Source organism: Poecilia latipinna, unplaced genomic scaffold, assembly GCF_001443285.1.
Source record: "Poecilia latipinna isolate Pla-1442-1.1 unplaced genomic scaffold, P_latipinna-1.0 Scaffold43, whole genome shotgun sequence".
Classification (NCBI taxonomy): Eukaryota; Metazoa; Chordata; class Actinopteri; order Cyprinodontiformes; family Poeciliidae; genus Poecilia; species Poecilia latipinna.
The window spans coordinates 15,501-29,486 of record NW_015112659.1 but is presented as its reverse complement, the minus strand read 5'-3'; the positions used below and the strand labels follow the sequence as shown (position 1 = coordinate 29,486).

At 41.6% G+C, this 13,986-nt stretch overlaps 1 protein-coding gene across 9 annotated transcripts in view; it reads right to left on the bottom strand.

Moving 5' to 3' along the window:
* Positions 1-13,662, bottom strand: part of LOC106957419 (regulator of G-protein signaling 6-like) — a 43,438-nt gene extending 29,776 nt beyond the window's left edge. For 4 of the 9 annotated variants that reach the window (XM_015048808.1, XM_015048783.1, XM_015048791.1 and 1 more), the window contains exons 1-2: positions 13,157-13,661; positions 9,974-10,069 (exon numbers count right to left, since the gene is read on the bottom strand). In XM_015048808.1, coding sequence (XP_014904294.1) covers positions 9,974-10,057 — 84 coding nt within the window. In that variant the 5' untranslated portion in view covers positions 10,058-10,069; positions 13,157-13,661. Of the gene's footprint in view, positions 1-9,973; positions 10,070-12,576; positions 12,794-13,156 lie in introns of those variants that run through there. The other 5 variants (XM_015048799.1, XM_015048815.1, XM_015048774.1 and 2 more) reach the window with 3 other exon arrangements.
* Between the last annotated feature and the right edge of the window lie 324 nt (positions 13,663-13,986).

Genomic DNA, 13,986 nt, shown 5'->3' with positions numbered 1-13,986 from the left:
ATTGCAGATTTTTTTTTTTTTTTTTTTATACTAGAGGAGTATCAACAAAGTCTCAAAAACAGATATGATCTCTCTTGAGGAGTTGCAGGGATTCAAATCATTAGGAAAGATCTAGTTGTGATGCACTCCACAAATATGGACTTATTTGAAGCAAGGTAAATCGAACGTCATGAGAAGATATATTTGCAGCTTGCCACAAGCCAAAAACCAAGATTGTGACAAGAGGGTGCCACCTACTTCCTGATGTGTGTGTAAAAGTCTCACACTGCACATCTCGATGACAACATCAACCCTGTGGCGAATCTGTGGGGATTTATGGATAGTTAATGACATGACTTGAAAACTGATGTTCACAGATGTTCTCATTTGAATGTGACTGAGTTTTATGCTTTTGCCAGAGACATAACAATGTGAAAGATGGCAACAATTTGAGTGTCCACTTGGGCGAAAAATAGCAGCCACATGCCACAAAACACTTGCATCTGTAATTGCAGTAAAAAGTGCTCTACTTTGCACTTCACGATTATGTATTCACATGAAAAGTAAGAGAAAACGCGAGAAACCCTGAGGGGTGTGAATATTTCTGCAAGGCTCTCCTGAATATAGATTTGTAGGCAGTACACTCAAATCAACCACTGTCCTTTTTTGCCTGATAAAAGACAATCGGATCTCTGTTACTTGGCCTCTGCTCTCAGGTTATTGACATAATAACTGGAGAAGAAACTGGAACAGGAACGCAGCGAGGTCTGCCACGACTGCTTCAACATTCAGCATGACACAGAAGAAAGGGAAAAACCTACAAAGGATTATTATGTAACTCCTGCAAATAGTGACAAACAGCGCAGCCTCTGTCACGTCACAAATTCATTTTAAAATCTCCCAGCGCTCCGCAGGATAACAGTGTCATCCTTGACAAGTGGGTTGCACAGACATTTATGACTCTGACTGCAGCTCCACACACACACACACACACACACACAGATGCTTGTGTAATTAATTTTTTTTAAATGTGGGGTTATAGGGTGGGGTGGGCTACTGTGCTGACAGTGTGGTTAACAATGAAATCCCAACAGGCAGGGTTACGGAGGCCGGGTTTGTCGAAGTGAACCGGAGCGGCGGGAACGCACGTCTCTGAGTCGGAACAGAACCAGATGGTTGGTCCTCTGAGCCATGTTTAGTCAGACTAGTCTGTGAGGGTGATTAACATTCGGGCCCTGGTGACTCATTCCTGCTTCATCCTGAACCCGGTGACAACTACAAAGAGTCTCAGCGCTCCGACTACACACGGTCCGTCACTACCTGCGCCTCCGCGGCGCACAGATGATGCTGCGTCCCTCTGTGTCTTTCTCTGTCCTGCTCACATGAATCAGACACTTATTTTAATCAAAACACATTTTTCTCTCTCTCTCTCTCTCTCTCTCTCTCTCTCTCTCTCTGCCGACCTTTCAGATGAACAATACAAATGGCTGCGCTGGCAGATGGATCTGCAGTGACAGTACATTTGTTGATCAGAATGTTTCATTCAGCTGCGTCACGCGCTTTGTCAGCAGCAGTCATTCTCCGTCTGAATGTCGTGCATCCTTTTGTTGCTGTTTCGTCATTATCTAAACACTTCTTTTAGTGCCTGAGCAGAGAAGGCCCACATGATGAAGCTTTCACTGATTAAATTATGAAACATAGTGCAGCCACGCCAGCACAGCTTTATTTTCAGGAGAGAATCACATCTCATCAGTGTTATTGGAAATACTGAGGGTGCTCTCGTAGCTGACCTTTGAGGAATTCTGTGAGAATTTGGCTTAAAAATATTACTATTACTATTTACTGTGTTAAGCATAGAATGAATTTATTCATGTGTTCATCTGAGCTCGGCTCTCCTAAGGTTGGAACATGAAATGGCAAAGACGTATTTATAAACGCACGACGTGGTACTCCCTCTCTGCGGTTCCCTTTTGAATAATGAGGAAACACGGCGCAGAGCATCTCCACGTCTGATCATGTGATAATCACTTTTTAATGCTCTTTTAAAGACGTAACTCGACAGGACAGATGAACCAGCTGACCCTACATTCTTATTGCTTAATCAGCCGTCAAATTTTCATCAGGCAAATTGAGTGCAACAAAGTCTTTCTGCTGAACTCACCGCAGTCGGCACGCACAAGTGATCTGCTTTGGCACTTTAATAACTGATCCTCGTCAGCTGTGGGCGCCTTGAAAAGAGAATCGCGTTTTCAAAGTTAATCTATCACCGCAGTCTAATGAGGCAACGCCGGTTGTAGGAAGAATAAAGGGAAACACGAAGAGAGGAGAGAAAAGCAAGAAAATGAAATCTTACGAGTTATGTTTGGTGATGAAACTAGCAGAAACCTCGAAGTTTGTGGACTTAGAATATAGTTGCAACTTTTTTTTAATGTAGGTCTGAACTTTGACTAGGCCACTAGAAACAACTAAATATGTGCTTTGATTAAACCATTTTGTGCTAGTAGCTCTGGCTGAATGTTTAGAGATGTAACGTTTTAGAGCTGACAAAGTTGAACCTCCATCCCGTCGAGCTCGTGTCTTCAGCTTCCCTTTCACTACTGAAGTACTCCCATAGCATGATACTGCCACCACCATGTTTCACCATAGGAATGCTAATATCACGGTTCTTTGAGTTCTTCACCAAATATTGAATTTTGCATTTATCTGACCAGACCTTTACAGTATGGCAGTGCTTATACTGAGGCAAACTTACACACATGTTAAGATCATTCATTTCTGCTTCGGAGCCTGATAATTGCAAGAAAAAGTGTTGTGAATATTTTCAGAAAACTCTCTCTGAAGCTCCTTATAAGTATAAGCTTAAATATACAAAAAAAAGCTTCACTGACAGAGCAAACATTACTTACTGTTTTTTCTTTCATGTTTTTATCACTTCTGTTAAGAAATTAGATATTTTTGTGTTTTTTTTAAATGCTTTCAGTATCTCTTTGTATCGATTTGGTTTTCCATTATGTATCCATTTCTGGAAGGCACATCGATTTGCGCAGATAAATCTCGGCATAAAAGAAAATCCTGCTGATGTAGTAACTGCTTGCTGTAATTTTAAGTTTCATTTTGTTCCTGATACATTATTATCCTTGCAATTAGCAACCGGACAAACATGCTGGTGATGCTAATTAACCAAAAACAGGAAATGATTAGTCGAGGTTAATATCAGTCAGTGATTTTTTAAAAATGCACTGTTTCCTTTAGTGCAGCACATGTGAACATCAGGTTTCAACAGAAATGCAGTACATCCAACTCATCTCCTCCCATGGGAGTTCAGGCTGCTGCTTCAGCGTCCAGCAGAGATTCTGAGGTTATCAACAGTACAGTCAAAGGTGTTTGAAGAGCGCTCTCTCTATTGTGCGACTTCATGCAGAGTTTTTATTCTGCATCAAGTGAAAGGTTCAGAAGGCTTTGGAGGGCTCTAAAAAGTGGGACACGGTGGTAAGAGCCATTCCCCCACATCAGCCACCTCTCATCTTCAGCCTCTGCATGCATGCACAGCGTTACACTCCACTCACCAGAAAAGCACAACACTGGCTGCATTATTAAATTCTTCAGGGCACAATGTTGACAATGTGCAGATAGGAAGGAGCTTCCTTTTCCACCCTTCTCAGTCTTACATGGATAAGGTGAATCAATGCACATGCGCCACATGTAGGCTGTTGAGGAACTATAAATTATTCTCCAACTACACTTTGCCTTCAAGATTTCCATGTTTCACTAAACAGAAGAAGAAGACACACAACGCATGACACAGACGAGAGCTGGTTACGTAAGACATAGAGCTTTGCACTCATGGTTTTTTATCTCATTGACCCAAGCAGGGAAGCAGCCCAGCAGCCCACATTTACACTTAGCATGCACAGGCACATAGGCTTCAGCTCATACCAGCGCCTCAGATAAAGGCTCCCATGGTGCAAGTGTTAAAATGATCGTGCATGATAAAGCGCCGGGTGAACTCGTCCCTACAGTTGCACAAGCGATATCAAGAGTGTTCGGCTGCAGCGCGCTATCTTAAGTACACACAGGAACAGCAAACAGTGGTCCATAAACACTTCAGACTGAGGTTAGCCTGAAAAGAGAAGAGATAGTCCCTCCATGGGCCTCTTTAGAGAGAGGCGAGGGGGAGTGTGAGTCACTGGCAGCGGGAGGAAGATGTGCAGCGCAGCTTCCTTCTCCTGACCAAAGTGCTTCTGTTAGCCCTTCATATCCACCCAGCTGTCATCCCTGCTGTAGCTGGAGAATCAGTGGTGCAGGAAGCTGCCATTTACAGTTACATTATCTCTCTCTACCCAGCAAGCAGGAGACAGTGTCCAACTGGTGGTGTGCTGGCTGCAGTTTTCTATTAATTTCCATATAATTTACACGGCATCCTCAAGGGGAACTCCCTCTAAGAAACTTCCTCTTTGTTGCGTTGATCGTCACGCCAACAGAACGATAATCATCTGTTTGGACGGTGAGCGAGGTTCAAGTTAACGCTGACAGTAATTTCTTTTTTTCATCCCTCGGGGAATATTAGATTTAACATCCATCTACCTAAGTGGTGTGACACAGGTGTGATAACCCGTGTTAGTCACCCCATAGCTGTTGTTACGGGAGCAAACACTTTCATTATCTCTCTATAATATCCACACCAGTAAATTGATGTGCTCAAACAATGTGTGAAATAAGAGGCTTTGCCATCAAGGAGGCCATTCAAGTCGTCATAGACAAAGTGCCATGTAAGAACAGATGAATGGAGGGGGAGAGGGATGTGATGTCTCAGAGGAGCCGATATGTTTCGGAATATGGAACGCTCCAAATGGGCTTCAATTATTAATTAGCAAGAAGCAGAAGAAAAGGCCGCAAAAATCAGTGAAAGATGAAAAGCGGAAAGATGGTTAAAAATGTCTGGCCTCTGCTCTGCATGCAGCAAGAGACACTGACAGAAGCGTTGCCGTTATTATGCTAGCAATTAGCATTTTGGTTCACTAATAGTTAGGTTTTGGTGTCTGGAAGGAAAATTATGACAAGAACAAAAAGATCTTGACACTCAACAAGAGTCAGTACAGGCTAATGGGGATTTTTTTTTTTTTGTTCCATGTGTAGTTTTTCTTTTTTTTCTTTTTTCTTTTTTATTTTAGTTAATGGATGGAAAGACCTTTGAAATCTGCCATAACTTACTTAACAGTGTAAAGTATCATGAAAAGTATTTTTTCTGTCGCAGATGGCTTGTATTTCAGTACATTTATGTATTTCAAATCACCAAACACATTTTAAAATCAGAAAAATGTATCCTGAATTTATATATAATACAATTTCCCTACCAAATGACAGACGTTTCTCCTATGTTCTGTGTTTTCTACATCGTTAGATTATGGCTATTTTTATTTATGCGTTAATCAAATGCTTTAGAAATGTTTTTGTAACTCTTTCCAAACTGATAGATACCAATGACATTGTTTCTCATGTGTTCTTAAGGCATGAAGTTTCCATTTAAGTGATTATTTGGTGCTATACAGTAGTCAGCATTTAGAAATAAAACAAAAACATGATTAATCTGAGCTAATCCATGATTTAACACGGGGAACATGTAATTGTTTCATGTTGGACTGTGGAGATTTGGATCAATTTTTCTTGCTAATAAATAAACCATAACTTTGAATCTGATGTTTATTTTTATTAGGTCATTTTAAAGGTCATCCAAAACACTGAGGTTTGACAGAAAAAGCAAATACATCTGATATTTGTAATGAGATGCACACAGCACTCCCAAAACCAATTTGACTAAAATTAAAAACGAATTTGGATGCAATTAAAAAAAAAAATAAAAAAATAACTACAATTGTAATCTTTTTGAAAACATACTGTCTACAGACATTTTCTCTTTACATTTATCTCCACAAAGGGGCCTCAGCCTCTACGATGGCCCGATGGAAAAAGGGAAAAATACATGCACTCATGCACTTAGGGGACAAGAGATGTTCGCTATAAATAGTTAGCGAGCTTCACCCCATCAGAGCTGAAAGGTGGACTCCATTTAATTTAATTTTCCATCACAGTTATGCCTCTCTTCTCCGTTTCTTTGTTGCGTGCTGAGGTCGTAGTCCTAATCTCAAACAAACAGACAAAAGGAAAAGTCTGCTTGGTATGATGAGTACGTCTGCAACCTATGTCTGCGCACCCGTTCTTCTTTCTGTTTTTTTTTTTTTTCTCTGGCGATAAGACGTGGTGCATTTATTGGTTTGTGTTGTTCTACTTTCTTTTCCTCACGGGTAGCGAGGCAGAGGAAGACAGCGCTGCATCGCCTACGCTGCACGAACAGAGACAACCTCCTCCTCTCCAGAGCACTCCACATCTCTTACGGCTAGATACGTCACAGTCACCTTTGTCTAACTGCCCACGCAGTTAACTCAATATTCTTTAACAGAAAATGTGGCAGATTGGACAGTATATTCCTTTATGCAGTACTACCAAAGGAGATCCACTTTTGTAATGATTTTTGTCTCTATGAAATCACACTGGCCCTACTAACTCCTTACGGGTAGGATTGCGATGTTTTCCAGCTGACAGAGGCTGAGGCCTCCGGGACGAGGCTGCCAGTGTTTTCCCAGGCGGCAGAGCATATTGGCGGCCATCTGGCTCTCTGTGAGCAGCGTTCAGCCTTCACACTGCGCCGGCTTGCCCACCCATTGAATCCAGAGGCACTGGGTGCCTATAGCCCCCCAAAGGCCCAGCGCCTCTCTTTTGTTTTGGCTCCCAGAGTTAAAACTTAAGAAAACATACAAAATTTTGACTGCTGGTAAAGTTGCAGATCAAATGGAGTGTTGATGAAATATTCATGCTATTTCCCTCTTTTTAGATTTTACCACTGTTTGTTTCATGAATTTAGGTCTTTAAAAGTAAAAAAAAATAAAATAAAATAAAAAAAATCAAAGCAGGAAGGGCACAAATTCCTGTCACTCTGAGAATAATCTGTCGGTTGTCACATCGTATGACCAAAACATGAAATGACTGATATTCCCCCAGACGGCCTCCTGACGAGCAAGATCCATTCTCTTAAATGCGTCGCCTCCAGGCATGTGCAGCGTTACGTAATGAAGCCGCACTGTGAAATCCATGTGTTACAGCGAACTACAGTGTTCTCAGTTGTACGTCTTCTGAGGATGCATGAATGTACAATGGAGCATGAGTTCTTAATTCACTGCGATGCTAAAGTAGACACTCAACCATACACAAATGCTAATGACAACTGAGAAATACTGAAGTCAAGGAACCTCTGAATGTTAGACTTTGGATCTTTACTGTGTGGTTTTATACATGCAGAAAGCGAATTTAAAAAATGTGGATTGTATATAATCTGGCAAGCAAGCATTTATATTGGCAAGCACATATAGTCCATCAAAGCTATTAAACTGTTGAGGTAAAGCCGCTACGGAGCTTTGTTCCCAAAAATATTTTTGGGAACATCATCATGTTTTAGGTCTTCAAACAAAGATAATCTGGGTAAATAAGAACATGGTTTTTAAGTCATAGAGAAATGGATATGTAAACCTACACGACTCTATGTGAAAATGCCCCTGCTGACAGCTACAGCTTTGAGTCAGTGCTTTCACTCTGCAGCTCTAAAAGCATCATTCTTTCTTTTTTAGATATTTGAAGTTGGACTTGCCACTGGTGGTGCTTAAGCTTTTGGTCGCAAAGTGATTAGTAGACATTTTCTTTCAGGATTTTCAGCTAGAGAACATAATACAAGGTTTCATCAATTACAACAGGTTGTGAAGGTCATGAAGTGGCAAAGCAGCCCCAGAGTATCAAACTACCAAAATGTTTCAAAGATAGTTTATTTTCAGAAGCTATGTGATAATTTCACATCAAACGTAACAAATAATTACCGTTAGCAAAGTTCTACTTTTATTTTGTTCACCTACAAAATATTTTCTCCACAATCTTGGAGATCTTCATGATGATTTTTTTGTTTGTTTGTTTGTTTTAAAAAGCTCAAAAACTTTGTAATCCTTTTGTCAGTTTGCATGACCATGAGTACATCTGTCTGCTTAGGTCTTAATTTGTCTGAGCTTCACAAGTTCAGATCTTAAATCAAGCAGAGATAAGGACGAAAAAAAGCTTTTCCAACATAAAAGAATGCAAATTTAACAAATCACAAATTTCCTTCTTATAGAAAATCCCTAATTGTAAATTTGAAACAGACCTTATCCATAAAGAATCTAAAAAAAAACAACAAAAAAACGAAATAATAAAAACAAGATGAAAGCCGCTAAATGAAGCTTGGTTGCTTCCTTGAATGGAGAACATTTCCAGTGCCAGATACAAGATGTCAACAACTATGAATTTACGTCTCATCATACAAACATCGGCTCCATCTTTGTCCTCCATGCCTGCCTGGATGACTCGTTTCCAGTGCCCACGCAGGTATTTGTCATGCTGCGCTGTGGCCAAAGTTAAGCCAAGTTGAACAGCATGTGCACAAGCACACCGTGCTGTGTGCTGCCCTTTCTTTGACACAGTGGCAAACCGCTGTGCCGCGGCACAAGCCAGTGGTGATAATGGCCTGTAGGTTGCAGTTGATTTGTTGCTGCGGAATTTCTGGAAGGAAATGTGACAATTTATTTTGTCACCGATCTCTAAGCTTTGGGTGAGGATGTCCATCCATCATTCCAGTTATCTCCTGTCATACACTTATCAGAGATTGGGTAGCAGAGGTAGCAGCTCCAGGACAAAATTTCAAGCACCCATGTCAGATGAGCCTTGATTTTTGGCTCAGATCTTTCTTCATCACGACAGACCAGACTGACATCCCTATCACTGCAGACGAGGCGCTGGTCTGGATGTCCACCTCCTCCACCATCCTTTAATCACTTGTGAAAAAGTCACCGAAAAACCTGACCTCCGCTTGAGCAACAGACTCAATTATTTTTAAAACATCCTCACCTCAGTTTTCATGTATGATTATCAAGAGGTCATTCCAGGTAAATATTTACAAGGATTTGACATTCTTACTAGGATTCACAGAGCAATATCAGTTGTTGCTGTCTTCCCACTTTTACTATCCCACATCCATATGTTAACAACTGATTTGACAGTCTATTCACACACTGCCAGCATTTTTTTTTTTTTTAATTGGGAGATTCAGAGATAAATCAGGATTCATAATACCAGAGAGGGAAAAAAAGTATGACTAAAATGCCTCCAGTAGTCATAAAATCCTAATCACTAAATGGTTACAACATGGAAAAAAAAAATTCTTAGCCATTGAGGCAGATGCTGTCAACAATTATTTCACATCCTGTCTTTACTGCCCATACTTCCACTAATCTGTTTACCTCACCATATGAATGAAGAGCTTTTTGGCTCAGGGTGAAGCAGGAGATTTGGGACAATTTTGCAGTAATCCAAACAAAATTCTCAATGGTAGCAGCGGATACCATGGGAAATCAAATGAATAGGGTCCAAGCGTCCCAGTATAGGGCAGGGAATTTCACAAGCTAGCTGTTGTGTGTGGGGAAATACCACTCCCTCATTGGCTGTTACAGATTCCAGCCCTGAAGACTTAGCTACTTCTCCCCAGCAGAATATGCACATAATTAGCCTCCAATGCCGCTAACCCTCTCCAATCAAACAGTACTGATTGAAAGTAAAGGCACCATGGGGACGAGGTAATTACCCCTGACAATGAAAGGATCCCTCACTGCCCAGACCCTTCACTGAAGGGATTGGGAGATTATTAAAATGTTGGAGGGCAGCCTGGAAACGGACACAGAAGAAGGAATATGGCTCTGAAGAAAGGGGGAAAAGAAAGAGTGGGGCTTGATTTAAGACGGCTGAAAGGAAAGACATCCTGAGCCCTCAATGTGAGACCGGTGTGTGGTTGGTGCACTTTGATACAAATGAGAGCACTGTTAGGTGATTGTTTGTAATGTAAACCAGAAAGTGTGCATAGGCCTACCTTTCTGTAGACAATCATATTGGGGGAGTCTTCCTCTGGTTCTGCAGCGCCAGTCGCTCCCTGATCTTTGGACCCCTCCGCCATTTTCAGTAAGGCCTGAAGACAAACAGAATAGCTACATCACCTCAGCTCATAGGGCTGAATAAACAGCATGTAAGTCCCTTTAATAATTTAATTTTTCTTTGTCTTGACTAAATACATTTAGGCTGCAGCTGCAAAGGAGCTGGGTTTTTGTTTAAGCCATACCGTATTCATGACAAGCTAAAAAAAAATTATCCATCTGATGATGGAAGCAAGTTGGCTTAGAAACTCAGTAGTCATAGTCTGCTTAATTGCTTGTTAGCAAACTAGCTAAAGTTTGAACTAGTATCAGAGTGAGGAGAAAAGGACATTTAATCGAACAGAAATGCTTTGTTAATGGCAGCAGACAGATGAGAATAGTTAAACTGGTTTGACATTATACAAAGGCAGCTGTAAAACAGATCAGTTACAGCCGAGGTGTGTGAAATGCAATCTCTGAATGCACAACACTTTGGTCTGTGAGCTAAGTGGGCAATAGCAGCAGAGGACTACACTAGATGCAACCCCCTCAGTTACGTAGAGGAAACTTAAACTGCAAGCAACTCAGGCTCACTAAAACTGCAACATTAACAGATGAGACAAAAAATATTGCCTTGTTCAGTTGCTCTGATTTTAGCTTCAACATTTAGCCAGGTCAGAACTTGTTGTAAAAAAACATTATAAATGGATGGTTTCTGTGTTGTTACAGTGCTTCAGGCTGCAGGCCCAAAGCACTGAACAATACCTCAGTGTTAATGTTGACCATGTCCATCCCTTTGTGAGCAGTTTTCTGATGCTTCCAGCAGAATAAATGCAGCATGCCCCACTGCTCAAATCATCTAAAAGTGGTTGCTGGAAAGCAACAATGTTCACCGTATCCCCAACAGCCTCCATAATGTTCAGACCTAAATACAACAGATTGGGGTCGGGATGCGGTGGAACAGGAAGTTTGTATTAATGAAGTGCAGCTAGCAAACCTATAGCAACTGTGTGTTGCTAACAGGTCCACATGAACTCAAAAACTCTAAGCAATGTTTCTGAAGCCTTGTCAAATAGGTTTATGAAGAATAAAGGTAATTCTGAAGGCAAAAAGCGGTCCATGTCAGTTCTCTTAATGTGCATGTAATATATTGGCCAGTGGTTGTGATTCCAGCTTAAGAGCATTGGTTTTCACATTTGTCAGCTTTTGATCAATAAATTAACTTTACCAGACATTGACTATCATTTAAGCATGTGAACATTAAATGACGAAATGTTAACCATATAAAGCAGCATCGAAATCCTCTATAGTTGAGCTCGTACCTTCCTGGAAGACAACGTATTGTACTCCTAACATGCATGTTTTTGGACTGTGTGAGGAAGCTGGAGCACCCAGGGAGAAACAAAACATCCTAAGTGCTAATAACTGCACCAGATTGCAGACCAGAATGACATTAAGAGTTTGAACTGAGCGAACTTTATTTTGTGGCACTCTATTAGATCTAATTTAATGATGGATATCTTAGACTTGACAGCACTCCCCACGTTAGCCGGCCACCACCCTGCGGTCTGAAATAAGTTGTTTTATTCACAGCTTTCAAACAGTCCCAGACACTTTGTCTGAGCTGCCACATAGACGTACTCCTAAGAAAAATAACTCTGCTTAACTCGGGATTTCTACAAGCTACACTTTATAAAGCTTCTGTTCATTGAAACAGCTACAGTGGAGCCCCGCTTATTCATGGTTGGTATAAGATTCACCTAACTGCAGATTTTTCTGTGGACTGTAACTCCCAACTTATTCATGGAAACTCCTTTTTTTTGTAGAGCATATCTAAACTATTCACAGGAAAATGCAGCTTGGGAAGCTGAAAAGTCCTAAAAAGTCCCATTGCAGCATACACAAGACACAGCTATCATGTGGAAGAATGTTCTTTGCTCAGATAAGACCAAAATAGAACTTTTTCAGCAAGCATTCAAATCAGTAAAAACGACTCCTCTGTGACATATTGTGGTGGCAGCATCATGGTAAAGGTGTATTAGAGAGATTTGGAAGCTGTTCAAAGGTAATAGAATGATGAAGGGGATACATAGAGTAGAATACTGGACGACAATAAAGCCTGTCTTCCAGCAGGATGGTGACCTTATAACTTCAGTCAGAGCTTTGATGGACTGGTTTAGAACAAAGCATTCATGTTTGACTGGCTTTTTATGACTTTTCTTTCCACTTCACAGCACTATTTTCTTTTGGTCTGCCGCGTGAGATCCCAGTAAAACACAACACAACAACAACTTCAAGAAGTGTGAAAACTTTTGCAAGGCAAAGGCTATAGCTTCATCCTGTATCCAATGTACTGGCACATCTTCCGGAGGAGGATTTGGGTTTAAATTTGTTATGTAATTTTAGCCACAAATTACACAAGTTTGAGTGAGATGAAAACAGAAACTGTCCATTTTCAGATTGCACAGCAGCAACATGCAAGGAGGGTTTGTAACCGCTGCTGTGCACTCAGGTGTATTACACCGCTGAGAATGATGATGTGCATGAGTGAATAAGTAATCACCTGTTCTCGCCTCTCTGTTTGTTATTGCCACCAGAAGCGGGGAGAGCAGCATTCCCTTTTGGTCGACAGGTTTGTGCTCCTTTCAGAGTCTGAGAACATTAGACAGCTAGTCTTTGCATCCGCCTCAAGTACTATATAGAACGGCAAGCAAGTATGGATCACATAGCACCTGCTCACAGGACACAAAAGTGTGCAAATAGATTCCTTGTGGACAGGAAGCTGTAATTTAACAGAAGACCTTCCTTCCAGTTCACCTGTTCAAGCATGCAAAAGCAAAGTCCACACAAGGCCCCTGGGGTCTGATGACTGTCTCAAGGAGACACATGCAGAGAGTCAAACAATGCAACAAAATAAAGCAAGAAGACAGAATGCACAGTCACAGGATAGAAGACTCAAATAGCCGAGGCTGAAACAAACTGGATAAACTGGGAAAGAGTTTGTGCACAGAGCATGCATACCCTGCTCCAAATTCACTAAGAACCATTCTACGACTGAAGGTCCCAAAACCCCGATCTGACTCTGTAGTGCGATGCAACATCTGTGACACCTGACAGTTGCCATCAGGGAAGGCATTTATTACCTTGAAAACACAAAAATAACGCCTGGTTCACTCTGCTCCCCCCGGTTGGCTGCCCCCTTAGCAACAAGCAGCAGGCGGCTTCATGGTGTAGCTAGCAGTAGGGAAGAGTGGATGAAGAAGACAGGGCGGTGAGGAGGGGGTGGGGGGGGATGAAAGCAGTGAAGCAAAGAGAGATGGAGAGTGAGAACTCTGAAGAAAAGGAAGCTGGATGGCCACTGCAGTATTCCTCTAGACCTCCTCCTCCTCCTCCTCCTCCTCTTCGTCTTCTCTCGTAGCCAGTCCTGCCTTGCTCTGGCAGTTGAGGAGATCCTCACATGTGTGCACCTCGTTCATCCCTTCCTCTCCCTCGGTCTGCATGCGAGCGAGCGAGAGCGAAAGACTGAGTGTGTGTGAGAGAGAGAGAGAGAACGAGAGAGAGCGTAGACACTGTGCAACGGAGAGGGGCAGATCAAGCTGAAAAAGTGGGAGGGATGAAGGAATTAGAGAGAATATAAAGAGGGAGGAGAAAGACAGGCAGAGAGAGTATGTATGCGTGTATGTGAATGTGTGTGTGTGGGGGGGGGGGGGTATGGGGGTGTTTTGGTGTGTACACACGAGAGAAACAGCAAGCAGTAGAGAGAAAGGAGGACAGAGATGCACTCTGCAGCAGCGCCCACTGATGCCGGAAAAAAGTAACAATTAAAGTGGTATTAAAATAGCTCAACCTCACAATGATTTCTAGTAGTAATAAAAAAAAAATCCAACTCCACTAAGTGAGTCTTTTTTGTTTTTTTGTTTTTTTATCGAAACGGGATTTTCGAAATCAAAAGCACATTTTCTCAGGATGATGC